Raw genomic sequence first — 21,664 nt, 5'->3', positions numbered from 1 at the left:
CAGTTACGATCCAAGGCAGGGGCCTTCTCAGAGAGTTGAATTCTGAGACATCGGAGTGGGACACCCCATTGCCTGAAGATAAGTTAGGCAAGTGGGAAGCTTGGAGAAACTCGCTTCAAGACTTGAGGCACTTTCATATACCTAGGATGTACACAGGCATCTGCCCAGCCAAGGCTGAGCGAGTAGAACTCCACGTCTTTAGCGATGCATCTGTGAAGGCCATTGGTGCCGTAGCCTACCTGAAAGCCATCCAAGAAGACACAGTAGACGTGGGATTTGTCATGGCAAAAGCCAAACTTGCCCCTCAATCAGACCCGACCATTCCCAGACTTGAACTGTGTGCAGCAGTCTTAGCAGTGGAAATAGCTGAGCTGATTCAGGATGAACTGGATCTAAAGCTGGATGCCACAAAGTTCTACACTGATAGCAAAGTTGTCCTTGGATACATTTACAACCAGTCCAGACGGTTCTATGTGTACGTCCATAATCGGGTCCAGCGTATACGCCAGTCTACCATCCCTGAACAATGGCACTACGTGAACACCGAAGACAATCCGGCTGACCTGGCGTCGCGGTCGGTCCCAGCAGCACACCTCACAAAGACAATGTGGTTCAACGGACCAACCTTCCTGCGCAAGCCCTCTGTTCAGCCAGACCCTGCCTCAGTCATACCTCAGTCATTCAGCATAGTCTCACCAGAGTCAGATGCAGAGGTCCGTCCAGCGGTGAAGAGCTACATTACTGATCTACAAGGGAAAGTTCTCAGCACAGAGCGCTTTGAAAGGTTCTCCACATTCGACACTCTCCAACGAGCCATCGCACTCCTTATTCATATAGGGAGATCCTTCAGCACTCCGATAGGCAAGTGCAAGGGATGGCATCACTGTGACTTACCTCGTTCAGTGGATGAGCTTTCCCAAGCAAGAGAAGTCATCATCAGAGCTGTTCAGAGGAATACCTTTGTGAAGGAATTTGAAGCTCTGGAGAGAGGAAAGCAAGTTCCGTTAAGCAGCTGCCTACGCTCTCTCAACCCAGTCTTACAGGATGACCTCCTCTGCCTTGGAGGCAGACTGAAGAATGCAGATGTGTCCATTGAACAAAAGAACCCTGTCATTCTCCCAAAAGAACACCATGTGTCCTTGCTTCTCACCAGATACCACCATGCCCAAGTAAAGCATCAGGGTCGCCAGTTAACAGAAGGTGCTGTACGAGCTGCTGGGCTCTGGATCCTGGGAGGCAAGCGGCTCGTTAACTCAACTATTCACAAGTGCATCACCTGTCGCAGACTTAGAGGACGGATGCAGGAACAAAAAATGGCAGATTTGCCCACAGAACGCCTTACAACCTGCCCTCCCTTCACGTATGTGGGACTGGATGTCTTCGGACCCTGGCACGTCTCCACCAGACGCACCAGAGGGACACAACCTCAGAGCAAGTGCTGGGCCATACTATTCTGCTGCATGAGCTCCAGGGCAGTTCACATCGAGGTGATTACCTCAATGGACACCTCAAGCTGCATAAACGCATTGAGGCGTTTCTTTGCCATAAGAGGACCAGCCAAACAACTGAGGTCAGACTGCGGCACAAATTTCATTGGGGCTTGCAAAGAACTTGGGCTGAGTGCAGATCAACCAGACAGCACAGTGCAGAGGTATCTGCAACATCAAGGATGCTCCTGGGTGTTTAACCCGCCTCATGCCTCACACATGGGGGGTTCATGGGAGCGCCTCATTGGGTTAGCCCGAAGAATCCTGGATTCGACGCTCCGCGAACACAGCACTCGCCTAACTCATGATGTTCTGTGCACACTAATGGCAGAAGTGACAGCAATTCTGAACGCAAGACCACTAGTTCCAGTATCGAATGATCCCGAGAATCCATTCATCCTCACACCATCGATGCTGTTAACGCAGAAAGTGGGCGTCCCACCACCTCCAGGTGACTTCACAGGCAGAGACCTCCTCACGAAGCAGTGGAGACAAGTACAAGCATTATCCAACTTGTTCTGGAACCGTTGGAGACAAGTGTACCTGTCAACCTTACAAAGCCGCAAGAAATGGACAAGGTCCCACCAGAACCTGCAAGACGGTGACATCGTCCTCCTCAAAGACAACCAAGCTGCCCGCAACAACTGGCCTTTGGCAGTGGTCACAAAGGCTATTCCAGGAACAGATGGAAGAGTCCGTAAGGTGGAACTAAAGACAGCAAACCAAGGCCAACCAAAGACTTACCTTAGACCAGTGACGGAAACGGTTTTGCTTCTTCATAAGAACTGATGTTTCAGTTGTAGATCTTAGTTGAATGTAATGTTCATGCTAGTATAGTGACCTCACAGTGGTCACAGCGGGGAGTGTGTCGCCATTAGGGCGATATATTTTGACTTTTATTTTGACACATTGAGAAAGAATACAAACTTTTACTTTGATACAATTTCCTGTAACTTCCTTACCACTTCCTGCCTTGTCATCAGTTACTTCCCACTCAGTTCCTATCTGTTGAAAACAGTTAATACTTAAGAATTCCTGACCGTGAAAGATGCTAGAAGCAAAGTCGTAAGTAAAACTCATTGTTAAGTTAAATAATTGATAGATTAAGTTAAGTTTAAAGTTGAAAGAGAAGGTAATAATAGTCTTAAAAGATCGTTTTTATTTACATGTATTTACAAGGATATTTCATAAGACTTCATGTGAAGCTGAACTTTATGTTAAAAAATGTCAAACTTTGTTTTGTTGCAGTTTTCACTCTGCCATGTAATGCTGGAATCTTCAGTAAACAACAGTGAAATGTTAACTACGACACAGACTCCTGGTTATTGCATCAGAGTTTAACTTGTTGGATAGCTTCAGTTGTTACACTGCAGTGAAGACAACACAGTCATGCTTAAGCAGCTCATGCAAACGCTGCCCTTCATATTCTGCATCATATTCTCCATTTACTTCAGTCAGTCTTTCGTTCAAGATTTTGACAATGTCAATCGTCACCGCTGCACAAGCATCAACTTTACACCTTAGCTCAGTATCGGGCGTGCCGTGCTTTCTCAATTCTTCATACACATTCATGATATCCATTTTCCTTATTTCCAAGTTGTCTATAAGGGATGTTAGGCATTTTTCAGCTAGCTCAGATTTGAGTTCATTGCGTGTTTGACGAGCTTGGGCTTTCCACTGTTCATACAAGCTAACAAGTTTCTTTGCTCGTTTGCACTGTTCATCTTCACGGTATGCTAGCATATTTTCAGTGGGAACTCGCGCTCTGTCAGAACGTCTGGCTAAATCTGTATCAACATCTTCATTGCTTAACAGTTCGTCGAGAATTTTCTGCTTGATTTGCAATGAATCTTTTAGTTCGTTACTAACAGCACCTTGTTCTGCTTCCCTTTCTATGGTTTCCTTGTATTCCTGAATTACCTTTTGAAGGATATCAATCTGCTCCTCTTTATCCTTGCCGTGCAGAGTAGCATCGTTTCCCTCCATTTTTGTTATCCTTTGTTCGTCTTCTTGCTGCCTTTACCGCCAAACCGTCTTCAATTCACCGCTGCACGTATCCCTTTCATCCATAAAAGTGTTCCTTTCCGTCCGTAGAAGTCGTCGATGCAGCAGGTTTACTGAAGAGGTGAAGCTTTTGCAGGGGAGGATAAAGTTCTTACTTTTTCCGTGGAGGATAAGTTCTTACTTTTTCCGTGGAGGATAAGTTCTTACTGTAACGGATCCCCGTATATAACTGGTTTGAGTCTTTACTGCTGGTTCAAATTTACTGTTTTATTTTCTCTTGTTCAATACTACATTCCTTATACTTTCAAACTATCACCACCGTAAGAACTGTTTGGCCTCATACGGGTCCATTAAAACTATAAAATCCTTCTATTTTACACACGTACATCCGTTCGTGACCAGATCATACACTGTACTAAAAAGTTACACGCTAACAAAGTGACGTATGATTAACATTTTACCTTTCAAAATAAAAGTCTATAGGAAAATGAATGGCATAAGGCCTGTATAAAATTCTTAAACTAATTCCGTGTTCACAATTATGCAAATAAGTACAAATTAAACTAAAAATGAATTATACCTTCATGGGGTTATTTACATCGTCTAATAAATTATTTGGAGCCGCGCTATGGGATGCCATCCCGCCATTACATTGCTGAAAAAGGCATCCCAGCCCTGCACACCAAGGCGCGTGAACAAGTGCAGCAGCACCTAAAGGAGGCTACCTCAATCGCCCTCACCACAGACCTGTGGAGTTCAGATGTAGCCCCGATGTCGCTCCTCAGTCTAACCGCCCACTGGATAGACTCCAGTTTTACTTTGCACAACGTAGTGCTACATGCAAGTGAGCTGCGTGGCTCTCACACTTCAACGCGTATCCGGAATGCTATAGAAGAGATGCTCGCCAAGTGGGACATCGATAATGACAAGGTGCATGTTGTTATGAGGGACAACGCCGCCAACATGAAGAAGGTAAGCCTTCTTAATCCGTGTATCATTCGTTCATTTGTTTTTCCGATTTCAAAACCAAAACCAGAAATCGGATAACGGTTCGTTTTCTCGTTTTTCCGATTTCAATACCAAAACCAGAAATCGGATAACGGTTCGTTTTCTCGTTTTTCCGATTTCAAAACCAAAACCAGAAATCGGATTACGGTTCGTTTTCTCGTTTTTCGTTTTCTCGTTTTCTCGTTTTTTCGATTATGCACCCCCAAACGGAAATGTTAGTTGTCAGGGAAACCGATCGCGAGCCAACAACTGACTCATGCCACAACTGATCTGTAAGGAAACATGGCTAATTTGGAGTCTCACTACGAGATGATAAATCAACTCTTTCTGTCGGGGAAAACTCACGCCGAAATGTCTGAGACATTGAAGAGTATGGGAATTAAGGGGTCCTCGGAGATGTCGGTGAGGAGATTCTGTGGCGACGTTGGGCTGAGACGGAAGGGGCACATCACAGACCAAGAGCTGGAAGAAGCTGTCCTGACATCTATTCAAAAGGTGAGTAAGCCTAGATCTAGAACTAGGCATTTGTTTGAATATTATTGCCATAGCCTTATGAATACCGAAAACGATTCAGGGCCAGATGAGCCCCAGATAGGAAATAGATCGGGCCAAACATATTTTGCCGTCTGGGCTAAACCGTAGCCGAAATAGCCTAGCCTCGGCCTAATAATTGAATGTAGGCTAGGCTACACACTTGTAATCCTTTATGACTTTATTATTAGGGTATTTGTTTGTTTGTTTAGTTGTGTGTTTATTTACTGTCCATAGACCGGTCCAACGTACGGACGGAAATTTATGACAGGGTACCTGTCATCTGTGGGGGTGAAAGTGGGTGAACCGCGAGTGGGAAGGATCCTACGAAACGTCCATCAGCCCTACAATGAGCTACGTCGTGAGGTAGGCCTAACGAGTGCGCAAAAAATAAGCTCTAAAATTGCTGACATCATGAATGTTAACTTAATGTTGTGTGTTTACTAGGCCTACATAGTAATCATATTTGCAAATAACGTGAATGTTTCTGTTGATGTTATTGTAGGCCTATTTTTCATTGATTGGATTGTACTTCTTTTAGGGAGCAAGAAACCTGAACCCAGTCCCTTATCACGCAGACTACACGGGCCATAAATTACACATGGACCAAAACGAAAAGTTGGGTATGTTCGGAGTGACCCATGTGTTGGCTGTAGATGGGTACAGCAGTAAAATTATGGCTCAATTCACGATGCCCGTGAAGAACAATCTGATCATCTATGAGGAAGTTTACAGGCAAGTTGGAAATCCTCTATGTCTACATCAGTGTTACATGTGTGCTCAAAAGCAAATGTACTACACAAGTAATAGCCTACAAATGATTCATTAATCCATTCATTAATGTCATTAATTAATTAATGCCAATTTACACTGCTCTTTTTCATTTCTTTCTTTCTTTCCTTCCTTTTTTAAATACAGGAAAGCAGTTGTCAACAACGGAATGTGGGACCAGATTAGAGTTGATCACGGCAAGGAGTTTTATTTGACGTTATACATGCAGGAGAAGTTGGCTGAACATCGACACAACACCAATAGACTCCCTTACCTGCAGACAACCTCTTCAAAGGTATTTTTTTCTAGTAGTACTAGGCTACTACTACTACTACTAGCCTACTACTACTGGGATCTGTCTTCAGCCTTTTATTACTTTTGGGTGGTTAAAAAATGTCTGAAATGTCATATACAAAACGTTTTTTTGTGTGTGTGATTTAAACAGAATCTTCGAGTGGAAAGAATTTGGCCAGAGGTCAACAACCGGGTCAACTATCCCATCAAACAGGCCCTCATCCACCTACAGGACCAGGAACTAGTGGACATGCAGGACAACACAACTAAATTCTGTGTGTCAAACTTGGCCTGTCAAGTCAGTGCAATAGGACTTGCTCGAGTTGTGCAGTCCTGGAATGCACATAGGATACCAGGTAAAGTGTAATAGCTTACAAGTGTAATAGCAGTTTTTCACTGACCAAAAAAAAGGGAAAAAATTGTATAAAATGTAAAACTTTTTTTTACTCATTTTAGGCAGAGGGATACCAAACCAACTTGCGGCTGCTAGGTGTCCAGCCAGCTGTCCTGTAGAGCTGCTGCCCAATGCTGCTGAGGCAGCACATATGTACGAGGAGGAGATGGGATCATCTCTGACTTGGGTTTCAGCCTTTGGCTCTGACCCGTTTTCATCCGATGAACAGAGAGGTCTAGCAGAGCAAGCGTTTGGGGAGAGGTACCCGGACATGTCTCATCTCTTCGATACGGTCGTTAACCAGGACTACACCATGTTTCAGGAGGCACTGCTCCATCTAATTAATGTCTCTGACATGCATGCAACATTGTAAATAAATAAATACATATGAATCGTGTTAAAATCAACATCGTTTTGAATTATTTATTTATTTTAAAAAAGCTTCCTCAGCACTGCCAGGGCCTCGTCCAACCCATCCACTTCATTTGTCTCCCTGTCTTGACACCGACACTTCGGGCAGTAGTCGTGGCTGTGTTCCCACTGTTGAATGCACGACCTGCATCCGATGATGCTTCTGCAGCAAGATGAAAAAATGGGTTTTTCCACAGGACCTGTAGATTAAAAAACATAACATTTTGGTAGACCTTAATTGTTTTTCCTTAGGCCTACGTGTTTAGTTTACCTTCTTGACTTGGAAGTCAACTTGATAATCAACTACAAGTAAAACTGTACTAACCTGGGCACACAAGGCAGCCAAAGACAGTCTTCAGGGCATTCACTTCTCCCTCTTGTAGGCACAGTAGAGTTGCTTTGCCAGTCCCTTCTGTTACCTCCTTGATGCTCTTGGTGACCTCCTTCAGGCCCTGGGCTGCCTCGATCACCTCCTCTATCTCGGCCACCACGTCTTGAAGACCAGTGTCTTCTCTACGACTGAAAAAACATTTTGAATTTACAATGTATTATTTATTATTGAATAATGGAAAATATAAACAAATGACTGGGAATTTACAGTCCCCTTTAAGGCGAGAGGGCACACCCCCGAATGCCATTTATCTCAAATGTGGGTGATTTTGAGATTGTTTCAGAATTTGATCCATTTACATGTCTTCTTTCAAAATAGAAAACTTGCCATACAAAAAAAATTAGGTTTTTATGCCCCTAATAACTGGAGAAGTTTCAAAGTCCTGCCTATTAATCCGAATCTAGGTGTGCCCTCTCGCCTTAAAAGACTAAATTAAATTGAAATACAGCATTTAACTATTTAGATGTTATGACAAAAGACTACCTTAGCCGCCTCCTTTTGCCAAGCTGTCCCAGCTGAATCTCAGGAACAGCAAAAGTCTTCCTAGAATTCTGCTTCCAGAAGTTGGATCCTACAGTGACAGCACAAGAATACAAATATCGTGGACGTTGGTCCGCTGCTGCTGCTGTTGCTGTTGCAGGTGGTGGTGGTGGTGCTGCTGCTGCTGATGCCGAGGCATCCCCATGCACCTCGTAGTGGCCCCGGTCCACCAGATCCACAGAGATGAAGTGCCCGTTCTCCTCTGGGAAGATGGCGATGTTGTGGTCATCTGTTAAATAAATAGTGTCCTTCTGCACCTGTGTGATAAGAGATGAGATTATGATTTGTTACATATAGGGGAGACCGGGGTAAGTTGAGCCACTTTTTACATAAAGGCGTAATTTGAGTGATAAAGGCGTAATTTGTTTCAAATCTTCACATCATACCAAATTTCAAAGTGTCATGTTACTATTAATGCAAAAACTAATTGATAAACTTTCATGGTTAAAATAATATTCTCTTTTTAAATATGTTTTTCAGGTGGCTAATCTTACCCCATGCATGAATAAAATAGTGAAATAAAAATTAAATAGTGAAATTAGACAGGATTGTGTGATATAGGCTACTTACTTGAAAGATGACAGCTATTTTTTCGGTCTTGAGGTCCTCTGGTCTCACTGTTGTAGTTTTTGAGTAACTTGCCCAACAGTGGTGATAAGGTGATTTCCTAGGTCTACTCTTGTATGCCTATATGGACTTTCATGGGTTTTTCATAGTAAGCTAGCCTGATATCAGCCAACAACAACAATGCACATAACAATGACAGACCTACGCGAATAGGCTACGATGGAGATTGCTAAAGTAAGGATTAAACATATGACGTATTTATTTAGATCCAATGCTCAAAACCCCCATGTTACAAGCTGCTTCATACAGTAGGCACCGATGATCTTTTACCCTGTGGCTCGCGATTGTTTGGTTTCCCTGACAACCAAACGAGCCCTGCCAGCCCTGCGCAAGAATCCGTGTATCATTCGTTCATTTGTTATCCGATTGTTTCATTTTCCATTTTCCGTTTGGGGGTGCATAATCGAAAAAACGAGAAAACGAGAAAACGAAAAACGAGAAAACGAACCGTAATCCGATTTCTGGTTTTGGTTTTGAAATCGGAAAAACGAGAAAACGAACCGTTATCCGATTTCTGGTTTTGGTATTGAAATCGGAAAAACGAGAAAACGAACCGTTATCCGATTTCTGGTTTTGGTTTTGAAATCGGAAAAACAAATGAACGAATGATACACGGATTCTTCTTGTTATTGACCACTGATGTTTAGCTACGCATTCAGTCAGTAAAGTTCATGCTAATTCCGTCAACAGCATCTTTTAATGAATGGTCATGGGGTAAACTTCCATTTGATGATTTTGACATGATCTACTGAATGTATATTAAATGTTGCCTATTCCCAATTATAATTACGTGTGCCCTGGATTTATTTAAAATTATGTCTAGATAATGTGTCTTTTAGACGGCAACCACGTCAACAGGCTAGCAGAAAAGTTAGCCTAGCTTGTTGTCAGCTAACTCACGTCAGTTTAGCCACTAGCACTAGTTGTTATTGCGACAGCAAAGAATTAAAACGAAACATTAATATTCTGTCTTATGTCTTATCTAAGACTACAGGCTTTCAATACGTTTGTTAGACTTGGAAGTAGCCTACCATATTAATGACAAAGGGTCAATGACATATAAGGGTTGGCATGATGACCAATTTAAAAATATATTTTCAACCTGTTAAAACAACATGCCCAAAGACCGTTAGAATGTATATTTTTCATTTCTGTTGGTTTCATAGTATTTGATATGACATTTCTACCATTTTTAATCAAGAGCTAATGGCCCATTATTTTGTCAAATGGTGTAACCACAAAACAATTCATATTCATTTAATATTTCACCCTCTGAGATTTTATGTAAGTGTAGCCATGAAAACAAGTAATTGATTTTCAAATATCACATGAAAAATATTTTGTTATATCTATTTTTAAATTTAGATTACATGGATTTTTTATCGAGCTGAGCAAGACAGTGTGTTGTTAACATTTAAGTTTTCTGCATATTCCTTGACCAGTTGGGTAAAAATGGTTTTAAACCACATTACTACAGTGTAGTTAAATACTTGAATCTCATCCATAATAACTTTTTTGTATAATATGAGATTTTTGGGAAAAACACTGGTTACGCCAATTGACAAATCGGTTACACCAACTGACCATAAAACATCTACAGCAAAAGGACAAGAAATTGACACAGAAAATAGTCATCAAGGTAAACTGATTTGGATATTTTAATACTCCATATCAAAAATGATTTCATAACAACAAGAAACAGGATTAATTTGTGATCTATTCTGGATTAATTTGTGTTCTATTTCAGTTCAGTTCTCATACAATTTCATACCCTTTGTTTTCAAAGAGAGTAAGAGAAAGTGTGTGTGAGAGAGAGAATAAGAGTGAGTGAAAGAGTGAGTAAGATCATATCTTAACAACCATGAAGAAACAGGATTAACTTGTGATCTATTCTCATACAATTTCAGTTTGTAAAATAACAGCCTTTTTTTTTCAAATAGAGTGAGTGAGAGAGAGTGTGTGTGAGTGAGAAAAAGAGAGAGAACGAAAGAAAGAGAGAGTATCATCATTCATTGTGAGAGAGTATCATCATTAATTTCTTTCATCACTAAACTGTTTTGATTACACTTTTAAAACCCCCAGAACCATCAGTGTAAATTCATGCCATCTGATGATATCTGAACAAATTATTTAACATTAACATAACAATATAAATGAAACAGCGTCTCAGAAACGTAAGACTTGAAATATTTCTGCCCAGAAAAGTTGAGTCTGTGGAAGAAAGACATTAACCTTTCAAGTTGTTTGCTTGGAATTGTTTCCAGGCATCTTCTGTTAGTTTGGAATGACGTGAGTTCACAGGTTCTGGCTCAGAAATAATGTGGAGAACATCAGACTCGTAATAAAACAAGATGTCAGGTGGATGAGGCCAGGTGAAGACATTTTTCTCGGCTAGCTGTTGCATGCAGCTTACCTCAACTTCATCCCCAACCACCTGAATGATTTGCCCCACAAATGGTTTGCCCTCGTATCTAACTAGAGCAAACTTTCCTTGCCTACTTTCCTGATCCTCCACGCTGTCAGGTGTTGAAGTGGTGGCTGGTGGATCCCGGAAGTCGACTGTAGTTGGCCCATGACACTTGCAGACATTGGGTCTTTCGCAAAAGCAAGAAATGTCCCGGTACTGAATGACAGCTGGCTCTTCACAGGTCACTTGATGTATCTTGAGTGTGCCTTTTACAGCTGGAATGAAGGCCGGGACTTTTTCATCATATATGGATTTCTTCTTCTGATATCCAGTAGCAGCGAACACTGGACTCATCCTTCAGGAAGTTGAAGACATGCTCTGGAGTCTGCAAATCCTTCCCCCTCAGGACTGCTGCATCAGCAAGCCGCTTTACGGCCCCGCCAACGCCTTCAGGGGCGCCCTTTCCATGGGCCTTTTCACTGAAATTCCAGGACACGTTCTTAAAACCAAAAAGAAAAGGCACTGTACTCAATAAATAAAAGTTTTTCCTGTTCCTGTACTGGTTGACAGGCCCATCACTTATTATATGAAGTGCAGAAGGTGGTGATTTGCACTTCATGATGGCATCCTTCAGCACAGGCTCCAGGTGTGCCCACACAGCACGCTCATCGTGGCGGAGCGAGGCAGAGATGGTGGCATATGAGTAAGATGTTTGTGCTGTGTATACCACACAGGTATGGATGGTGGCCTGCTTGCGGCTGCCACCAAAATGGAAAGCCTGAATCTCAGTATTCAATTTGCAGCCGTAGTTTTCTGAGAAATCTACATGGATGCAGATTTCATCATCTGGTAGTGCTTCTTTCTTTTCTCTGAGGGCTTTGACTTGGTGGATCCAGTTGAACTGGTGTTTGGCCAGAGAGTCAAGCTTCTCGTTGAGAAGAGCAAGAAGGTCAGCAGTCTTCCCAGTCTGTGTCACCTTGGCAAAGTTGGTGTATGTTTTTCCCTCCTCTTTTTTGGTGATCCTCGACCACTGCTGCCAAGTTAGAGTGTCTTCTTCCAGAGGGCCCTCAAATTCCACCTCATTGAAGCAGCATTTTACACACAAACGATACATACACTGTTTGCTGGATGTATCACATGCAATACCAGCCAGCAGATCTGAAATGCTGTGTGTCTGAAGAATGCCTCTCTGGTACAATTTTTCCACAATGAGCTTGAAATTTTCATGATCAATGCATGCACATGAATTCCTGTCCGAATCTTTGGCTGGAGTGATGTAAAACGGACAGTATCTCACAAACTGTCTGTACGACAGTCTGTAGTGTTTCAAGACCGTTCCATTGTAGCTGGCATGGATGTCTTTAAGGGAGTGAAGTAGTACTCTCCTTTGTTGTTTGAGGTTGTTTTTTGACACAGTGTCCTTTTTGCCAGACAACATGCGGCTATTCTCCTCTCTGCGAAGAAAGCTCACCACTTGCTCCCTTTTCTCCTCTGAACTTTTCTTTCTGTCCCTCTGTTTTTTCCTCTCTCTGACTTCCTGATCTTTTGCTTTCTTTTGCTTGTCCAGTTTCCTTCGTAGCCTTTGTGTCTTTGAATTTGCTGTCTTAAGTTCTCTCTTAATTCGGCGGAGTTCAGACCTGAGCTTTTCACTATTCTTAAGCGCCTCACTTTCTTGTCTGCTTCTTCTCTGTACTGCCTTTAAAGGGGTTGAGGATGCCTGTGGTATCTCTACATTTGGCTGCACATAGTCATGATCTGGAAGGTTAACTATGGGTTCCAGAGGGCCAACATGCTGGTCATCTCCTGATGTGTTCATCGATGGGGGAGTTAGGTTTAGAACATCAATAAGTACCCTTTTGTTCTCCCTATACTGTCTCTGGTACTGCTTCCACCTTTTTCTCACCTTCTCCTGATTCTGTTTGGAGAGCTCAGCTACTGGGGTGTTCGCAATCTTTCCCTCTCCCTTCCTCCTTTGATAGCTATAAATACAATGTAAAAATAAAACAATTAGCCTTTTATATCTAGAATAATAAATCATCCTCTCACTCCTCTCATTTCCACAGCCTATCTACATCACTGACTTTATTCTTCACATGAAAAATGTGCGTGTGTGTATTTGTGTGTGTGCGTGCCTGTATGTGTGTGTGCGTGTGTGTGCGTGCATGCCTGTGTCCGAATGTGTGTGTGTGCATGCTGTTGCGTGTGCACTACCTTGCCCGTCTTTTTGCCAGGTAAATTGCTTTAGCAGCAGGATCTGCGTTCACTTGCGCTCTGTGGCGAGCCACTTTTTCCTTGCTTGTAAGTGGCATCTATTGGGGGACAAGAAGTACACTTTATTTATAATAAATGTATTATTGTTTGTATTATTTATTCATAATTTAAACATGTTTACATACAACATAATGAAATATTAAAAATATATTGTGGAAGTTTACATTTTAAATAAACAATATTGACATTTCCAAAATCGCGTAAAATACAATCTAAATGAAACCCTATTAAAGCTACTGTTCATGCTACAGTTAGTCACTATTTAAATAAGAAAAATAATATAATTGCCACCTTAAATTACATACTCTTTGGCCTGAATCTGATCAAATTGGCCTCAAACAGAAAGGTGTCAAATGGTGTAACCGGTTACACCATTTGACATTTCTATTTAAAATCAAAATTTGTAGGCATTATTATGGACAACTATGTACACACCTGACCTTTATGTGAATATTCAAACACAGTTTTTACATTCAATTCAATATTTTATGATTATTATGGTTTATCAACATTTTAAGGAGGTCATACCATTTGACATGTAAACTAAGCTTGCCTGACCATGGCCTATAAACACTTAATTATTAACAATTTTAAAGAGAGTTACTAACCTTGACTCATAGCAGTTGGGGTCTTCAGGGGTCCTTCTCTGTGACATCATTTCCTGTCACATGATCGTATGACAAAATACTTACAAAATGGCTCCTTAAATGGCGGTTACACCACTTGACATTTCAAGTGGTTGATGTGACAGACATAATTCCCCATATTCATTAAAATATTCAGAACAATGGGATTTCATTACTTTTATTTCATATAGTAAAGTTCTTATGCAAGATCATGCCAGATTATTTTAGAAGGGATTTCAGAGAGAATTTCACATTTTTTTCAGCAAGTGTAATTATTTGGTTCATGTTTTTGTGGTTACACCGTATTGACATTTTTACCCAAATTCTCTTAATACTCTCTAAAAATTGAATAAATCCAAAACTTTAAGATTAGGGTTTGATGAAAATGGTGTTGGAAAATAATTTGTCAATTTATTTTCAAATTTTAACAATTTTAAATGTATCTAACCCATATGTACACAAAAAAATGAGCGTCACGTCATTGACCCCAAAACAGCTAGTTTTGAGAGGCTACCTATCAGCAGGAAAAATATTCAGTGCAACTTTTGAGATGTTAAAATCTCAAAAGCCTCATCAGATCATAATGGTTTGGAGGTATTATGCAGATGGTGGACCAAAGTGTATAAATTACTCACAAATGTTATGGAAATTTCCCGAGGTTTGTTTAATAAGTTAAGGAAAGTCCAGAAATGTATGTAAGTCAATGAGAGGTAACGACGTTACCCAGTGGCGGCTGGTGAAAAAAAATCTTGGTGGGGCTAGTGTGCCAACAGATTTCCCTGCCTAATCTAGCATAAGCATTCAAATGAACAGTCGGAAAATGACTACGGTTCCACAATAATAATTTAATTTCACAGTTTCCAGCTTCACAGAAAAAGTAACAATTTACAGCTATATTAGACTTTATGCTATCAAATACTATACAATACAATCAAGGGATAAATTAACAACAAGGGTATGATTTCAGCTGAATCTATACAAATCAACAGTGAGTGAGTGAATGAGTGTGGGTTGAGAAGAGAGAATGAAACAGAACTTTCCTATTAAAATGTAACATATACAAAGAATTTAGAACCAAGTTATTTTCAATTTTTTTTACATAAACAGATTATTTTAATACCCTCTCTCAAGGAAAAGTGCATTTACTTGGAGAAAACAGCATCAGTGCCATACAGTTGTCATTGCATGTCACAGCCTGAGAGAAACAACAAAGCATTCTCCACAACTATATTACAATTACATACTATAATATTATTACATATTGCCCATTGAATGTAAAATAAACATAAAAGACACTCTCTGTGCCTGTTCCTCTCTGTGTGTATGTTCCTCTCTGTTCCTCTGTGTGTCTGTTCCTCTCTGTCTGTTCCTCTGTGTGTTTGTTCCTGTCTGTTCCTCTGAGTGTGTCTGTTCCTCTGTGTGTCTGTTCCTCTCTGTGTCTCTGTTCCTCTGTGTCTCTGTTCCTCTCTGTTCCTCTCTGTGTCTCTGTTCCTCTGTGTGTCTGTTCCTCTGTGTCTCTGTTCCTCTCTGTTCCTCTGTGTGTCTGTTCCTCTGTGTGTCTGTTCCTCTGTGTCTCTGTTCCTCTGTTCCTCTGTGTGTCTGTTCCTCTGTGTGTCTGTTCCTCTGTGTGTCTGTTCCTCTCTGTGTCTCTGTTCCTGTGTGTGTCTGTTCCTCTGAGTGTGTCTGTTCCTCTGTGTGTGTCTGTTCCTCTGTGTGTATGTTCCTCTGTGTGTCTCTGTTCCTCTGTGTGTCTCTGTTCCTCTGTGTGTGTCTGTTCCTCTGTGTGTCTGTTCCTCTGTGTCTCTGTTCCTCTGTGTCTCTGTTCCTCTCTGTTCCTCTGTGTGTCTGTTCCTCTCTGTTCCTGTGTGTCTCTGTTCCTCTGTGTGTCTGTTCCTCTCTGTTCCTGTGTGTCTCTGTTCCTCTGTGTGTCTGTTCCTCTGTGTGTCTGTTCCTCTCTGTTCCTGTGTGTCTCTGTTCCTCTGTGTGTCTGTTCCTCTCTGTTCCTGTGTGTCTCTGTTCCTCTGAGTGTGTCTGTTCCTCTCTGTGTCTCTGTTTCTCTGTGTGTCTGTTCCTCTGTGTGTCTGTTCCTCTGTGTCTCTGTTCCTCTCTGTTCCTCTGTGTGTCTGTTCCTCTCTGTTCCTGTGTGTCTCTGTTCCTCTGTGTGTCTGTTCCTCTCTGTTCCTGTGTGTCTCTGTTCCTCTGAGTGTGTCTGTTCCTCTCTGTGTCTCTGTTCCTCTGTGTGTCTGTTCCTCTGTGTGTCTGTTCCTCTGTGTCTCTGTTCCTCTCTGTTCCTCTGTGTGTCTGTTCCTCTCTGTTCCTGTGTGTCTCTGTTCCTCTGAGTGTGTCTGTTCCTCTCTGTGTCTCTGTTCCTCTGTGTGTCTGTTCCTCTGTGTGTCTGTTCCTCTGTGTCTCTGTTCCTCTCTGTTCCTCTGTGTGTCTCTGTTCCTCTGTGTGTCTCTGTTCATCTGTGTCTCTGTTCCTCTGTGTGTCTGTTCCTCTCTTTGTGTGCGTGTTTGTCTCTCTCTTTCTAGGTTTTATTTGTACAAGAATTTCGCTCGTCTTTGTTTTTGGGAGGCAAATTTTTCAATGACCCTGGTGTTGAAATCAGGAATGTCTTTTGTCATTTTCTTTTCTATGGAGAGCATAGCCAGAGCGTTGAGCCGATCTTGTGACATAGTGTTCCTTAGGAAAGTTTTTATCCTCTTTAAGGTAGAGAAGCACCTCTCAGACTCTGATGTTGTCATTGGTGTTGTGATGATGATGTTGAGAAGTCTTACAGTTTCAGTGAATGTTTCTCCAAGGTTGTTTTCCATCAAAACCTGATAGAGAGCCAGTGCACCTTTGCAACTCTGGAACTCCTCATTCTCGTAGATCAGGGACAGTTCTGTTTTAAGTCTGGCCTTGTCCAATGAGGGATAGGCTTCCACCGTGGTTTCCAGTGCTGAATCTGGGAACTTTCTGCTGTGTTGTTGGAACAAGTCTCCTTGCAAGAGTGTGGCGCTGATGAGGTGCTTGGCTCATGATGGTGTCACATACCTATGCGATAATATACAATTTTAAAAAAGGGAAAGAATTAGGTCTTCACATGTCTCACTACAATCAATGTTCTGAATAGCTAGCCTATATTGTGTAATAAACCAAAATGGTTAACTGTAATTATTCATAGATATCGTCAAATGACAAGATACATTTGAGTCTGGACTACTATATCAAGTGGCGAGCATTCATTAGATTTGATAATGTCTCTGTTCCTCTCTGTGTGTCTGTTCCTCTCTGTGTGTCTGTGTGTCTGTTCCTCTCTGTGTGTCTGTGTGTCTGTTCCTCTCTGTGTGTCTGTGTGTCTGTTCCTCTCTGTGTGTCTGTGTGTCTGTTCCTCTCTGTGTGTCTGTGTGTCTGTTCCTCTCTGTGTGTCTGTGTGTCTGTGTGTCTCTCTGTGTCTCTGTTCCTCTCTGTGTCTCTCTGTGTGTCTGTTCCTCTCTGTGTGTCTCTCTGTGTGTCTCTGTTCCTCTCTGTGTGTCTGTGTGTCTCTGTTCCTCTCTGTGTGTCTGTTCCTCTCTGTGTGTCTGTTCCTCTCTGTGTGTCTCTGTGTCTCTGTGTGTCTCTGTGTGTCTGTTCCTCTCTGTGTGTCTGTGTGTCTCTGTTCCTCTCTGTGTGTCTGTGTGTCTCTTTGTGTCTGTTCCTCTCTGTGTGTATGTTCCTCTCTGTGTGTCTGTGTGTCTGTTCCTCTCTGTGTGTCTGTGTGTCTGTTGCTCTGTGTGTCTGTGTGTCTGTTCCTCTCTGTGTGTCTGTGTGTCTGTTCCTCTCTGTGTGTCTGTGTGTCTGTTCCTCTCTGTGTCTGTTCCTCTGTGTGTGTGTGTGTGTGTGTGTAAGCAAGTGCTTACCTCTAGTGCCAAATGGTGCTGTGTGTCTTCTCCCAATGTTCTCCGTTTCTTTGTGGGTGGATCCTGAACAGGTCCCCTGTACTCCTCATCCTCAGCCAGATTAGGAACAGCCTCCCTGATCCAATGCATAAGAAAACTGGTTAGGGATATATTAACCAAACCCAAGGTTGTTATAATTACTGGCAATTATATTTCATCTAAACTTCACAAATAAATTAATTATTTGAATAAGATGACATATAAGCATTTAAGGCTACACATAATATATGCAGAGAATGAACAATTAGGCTATGCTACATAATAATGCATTTAACATACCTGATAGCCTGCATGCGGTTCATGAATGCCTGGGTGATTCCTGCGATGTAGACAGCATCGATGTTTCTCTTCTGGAGCTGATTATACAGCATGTCTACATGTGGCATGATCTTGTGGAACAAGGCTAGGAAAAAACAGAAAGCTTCATCTTCCAGCATTCTCACATAGCCTCCAGCCTCTCTCTTCGTTTGGCCATCAAATGCTTCACTGTTCCGGATGGTCTGAAAACACTTCACCAGATCATTCTTGTGCTAATAGACTGTGTTGACTGCACGACTGTTGAAGTTCCAACGTGTTGAGGATGCACTTGGAAGTCGGTGCGCCACCAGCTCATCTAGTACTGCCGTTCTCTTGCTCGATTTTGAGAAAAAAGAAGCAAATCCCCCCATGTCGGTGAAAAAGTGACTGATCTGAGGGATGTGGGAGGTCACCTGCTGCATTACCAGGTTTAACTGATGGGCATAACAGTGAATGTAGTGAGCGTTTGCATAGATGCCCTGTACCTTTCGCTGCACTCCTCCAGTGGCACCCCTCATTACCGCTGCCCCATCATATGCCTGGGCGATCAACTTATTTTTTTGTCCCTCAGGAAGGATGCTGTGCAGGCTCTCCAATAAGGCACCGGCTATTGAATCCGCACAGCTGTTGGGTAGCTTGATGAATTCATAGAAGCGCTCCTGTATGTTGTTGCGTCCATCGATGTATCTTAGGACCAGGACTAGCTGACAGTGTGTGGAAATGTCGGTAGTTTCATCCGCTTGGATAGCTAAAAACTCAGCTGTCTTCACTTCATCCACGATCTTTTCTCTTAGAACTGCCAGCATACAGTCCAAGAGCTCGTTCTGAACGGTCTTCGAGGTGCCTTTACGGACGCATTTTCAAGGTGCTCCCTCAAGTCCCGATCAATGGATGCCATTAGGTTGACTAAACCTCTGAATATTCCGGCGTTGTCTGAGGAATCCCTTTCATCATGTCCCCGCATTGCTAATTCAAAAGCACCACAAAAATGTACACAATCGATGATCTTAGATAAAATATTGCGGTTTTTATCTACCTCTTCATTGTGCCTTCTTACAGCGATGCGGTGCCCATCATCGAGCTGCGTTGCTATGCTAATCTTTCCGAACACAGCTAGCTTTACGCAGTTTTCCATGTGAACTTTGGATCGATCATGCTTCTTGATCCGTTCAGAGAGGTGTTTTAAGTCAGTTAGTCCAGTCTTTGTCCAAGTCGAATCACATTTGTCACTTCTGAAGAGGATACAGGGGAAACAGAAAAGTGCATTGGCTGCTCCACAACCTGCCAGCCACGTCTTACGGTTGAACCAGCTCCGACAAAAACTCCGTTTGTAAGATTTATCTTTCAGCTTGATTTGCTGGGAAATGCTGATTTCAGGCTTGTCGGGTCCCAGCTCCTTAACGAGAAGTTTTTCCTCCGTCGTCCGTCTCGCAAAAGGGTATATTATTAACGATTTCACCGAATTTGGTGGAAGCTGCTCTTGAACTCCAGTTGTCACCGCCATCGCCATCATCTCTCTTCGTCGTCGCGCGTATTTTTTCCCCACGTAGCGTAGGACAGAGTCTGGGAGTCGCACTACGAAAAAAAACTATCGCTGGCTCCTTATGTAGCTACAGCAATCCTAAACCTTCACGCATTTTACGTAGCAGTTGGGGCTAAATTTCCAGCGCCCCACCGGCGTTAAATTTGGCGACGTTGATAGGCCAATTATTCATAATTTCCCCCTAGCAACCATAACCGGATTGGCTGTTTAGCTGCCGGTCAGGGGCACTTTGCCGATCACCCCATGAGAGAATGATACACTGTCTGTCAGTGGAAATTCACTGTTTAATGAGTGTTAGTTGGTGGAGATGTTGTTTAAATTATTTAAATTGCATATAGGCACACACACTATTAAGTAAAACTGACATTGATTTAAAAAAAAATATGCAAAAAATATTTTTTCCCCTCAACAGCTGGTGGGGCAGAGCCCCAGCGCCCCCTATGGGCCAGCCGCCTCTGTTCCAAACCTTTTGTGAAGACCCAATGTAGTCACGGGAGGCAGGTAAACTTGAACGAGGGTTTATTCAAAATAAAATACAGCATCACCGCAGGTGATTTTCATCCACAAATACATCTCGTTCGGTCCAATACCGACTTACCGACACGTAACAGTAAACACGGTCAAAAACTTGTTGCAACCTATCTTGCAGACTTCCAGCATCCAACTAGCCTAGCATAGCTCCTAAAACTTTTTTTCCCCATGTGTCCTGAAAGCTGCGTTCAAGGCCCTAATACCATGTTGGAAATAGGAAACCTAGCATTTTACATCAAAAAGTAGTAAACAGAAACATAACCGTAGCATAATCCACCTATATCACTATATACGAAACTATACAAAAATAATAGTATAAATGAAATTTAGCACCATGTAATATGTCAAGCCAACATAAACATTTTCCCTAAATATGACTGTGTGCTTAATTGGCTCTTACATTTCCTACCCTAATTATAAGGTAGGAGAACTTATAATTACTCAAAATATATCATGCATAACAAGAGCCATTTTTCAAACAGAAACAAGCTAATAACAAAACAAGCTCATTTACATGTGATTAGACTTTTTTCCATGTACAATTTGTATATGCATATGGGCATAAAATCATGTAATGTACTATACCATAATACAACACTTAAGTGTCTATTCCACAAATGAGGCAAAGCTTATCCACGGGCCTTTCCAAAGTACTGGACTTGGTCTTTGACCAGTACTCGGCGAACCAGTCCCTTTGTGTCCGATATGGTTTGCATGACTCTTCCCAGAAGCCAAGAGCTCCGGGGGGCGTTGTCATCCAGAATCATTACAATATTTCCTGGTGCTAGATTTTGCTTGACTTTAGTCAATTTTTGGCGTTCCTGTAGGCTAGGCAAGTACTCACGCACCCACCTCTTCCAAAACAGGTCTGCAATGTACTGAGTCTTGTAGCTCTAGCTGGAGCTCCTTTCTCAACAGTTTGTCCATGCTGACGGCCACCACAGCAGCGGTTAGCTCCATGCGAGGTATCGTGGTTTGCTTTAATGGGGCCACCCGTGTCTTTCCCATCATGAAGGCGCAATGCACACGGCCTTCACTGTTCGTCAGCTTCAGGAATGACACCGATCCATAGCCACTCTCGCTGGCATCAGAGAAATGGTGTAGCTGCGCAGTCAAAATAGATCCAAATCCTTCAGGCTTAATGCATCTCCTAACTTGGAAGTTGGAAAGCTGTGGCAGTTGGCCCATCCAAGTGCTCCAATATTGTGCAAGCCTGTCAGGAATTTCCTCATCCCATGTAAGTTTTTCCTTGCATAGTTGTTGCAGAAAGAATTTAGCTGGGAGCACAATTGGAGCAAGGAAACCTAGAGGGTCATATAGAGCTTACAACCGATAAGACTCCTCTTCTTGTGACTTCTTTCTTGCTGACATTGACTCTGAACTTGAAACAGTCTGACTCTATACACCAGAGCACACCTAGCGCCCTTTCAACAGGAAGAGCGTCTTTAGTCAGATCTAAGACCTTAACCTCCTTGGCTCTCTCACTTTCTGGAATAGCGGTTAAGAGTGCACGGCTATTGCTTGTCCATTTAGTGAGATGAAAGCCTCCTAAAGCACACAAGGACATGATGTCTTTGCTCAGGGCAATGGCTTCAGAGTTGCTGCTGACTG

General features: G+C 42.3%; 1 protein-coding gene across 1 annotated transcript; it reads left to right on the top strand.

The window, feature by feature from the left end:
* Window positions 1–4,475: 4,475 nt before the first annotated feature.
* On the top strand, window positions 4,476–6,896 carry LOC134882347 (uncharacterized). Its single transcript, XM_063909987.1, has 6 exons — window positions 4,476–4,994; window positions 5,268–5,396; window positions 5,572–5,765; window positions 5,949–6,096; window positions 6,247–6,451; window positions 6,552–6,896. The coding sequence occupies exons 1-6, from the start codon at window positions 4,782–4,784 to the stop codon at window positions 6,860–6,862; spliced, it is 1,200 nt and encodes a 399-aa protein (XP_063766057.1). The 5' UTR covers window positions 4,476–4,781; the 3' UTR covers window positions 6,863–6,896.
* The last annotated feature ends 14,768 nt before the right edge of the window (window positions 6,897–21,664 follow it).

This window comes from Eleginops maclovinus, chromosome 20 (genome assembly GCF_036324505.1).
Source record: "Eleginops maclovinus isolate JMC-PN-2008 ecotype Puerto Natales chromosome 20, JC_Emac_rtc_rv5, whole genome shotgun sequence".
NCBI lineage: Eukaryota > Metazoa > Chordata > Actinopteri > Perciformes > Eleginopidae > Eleginops > Eleginops maclovinus.
Note: the sequence above shows the minus strand (reverse complement) of the source record. Positions and strands in the feature narration are given on the sequence as shown.

What these genes read in the sequence shown, in the direction of transcription:
- LOC134882347 (XM_063909987.1), top strand. Translation starts at nt 4,782, where the DNA reads ATGGCTAATTTGGAGTCTCACTACGAGATGATAAATCAACTCTTTCTG. An exon ending in ACAATGAGCTACGTCGTGAG is followed by an intron (nt 5,397 to 5,571) that starts GTAGGCCTAACG and finishes TACTTCTTTTAG; the next exon opens with GGAGCAAGAAACCTGAACCC. An exon ending in ATCTATGAGGAAGTTTACAG is followed by an intron (nt 5,766 to 5,948) that starts GCAAGTTGGAAA and finishes TTTTAAATACAG; the next exon opens with GAAAGCAGTTGTCAACAACG.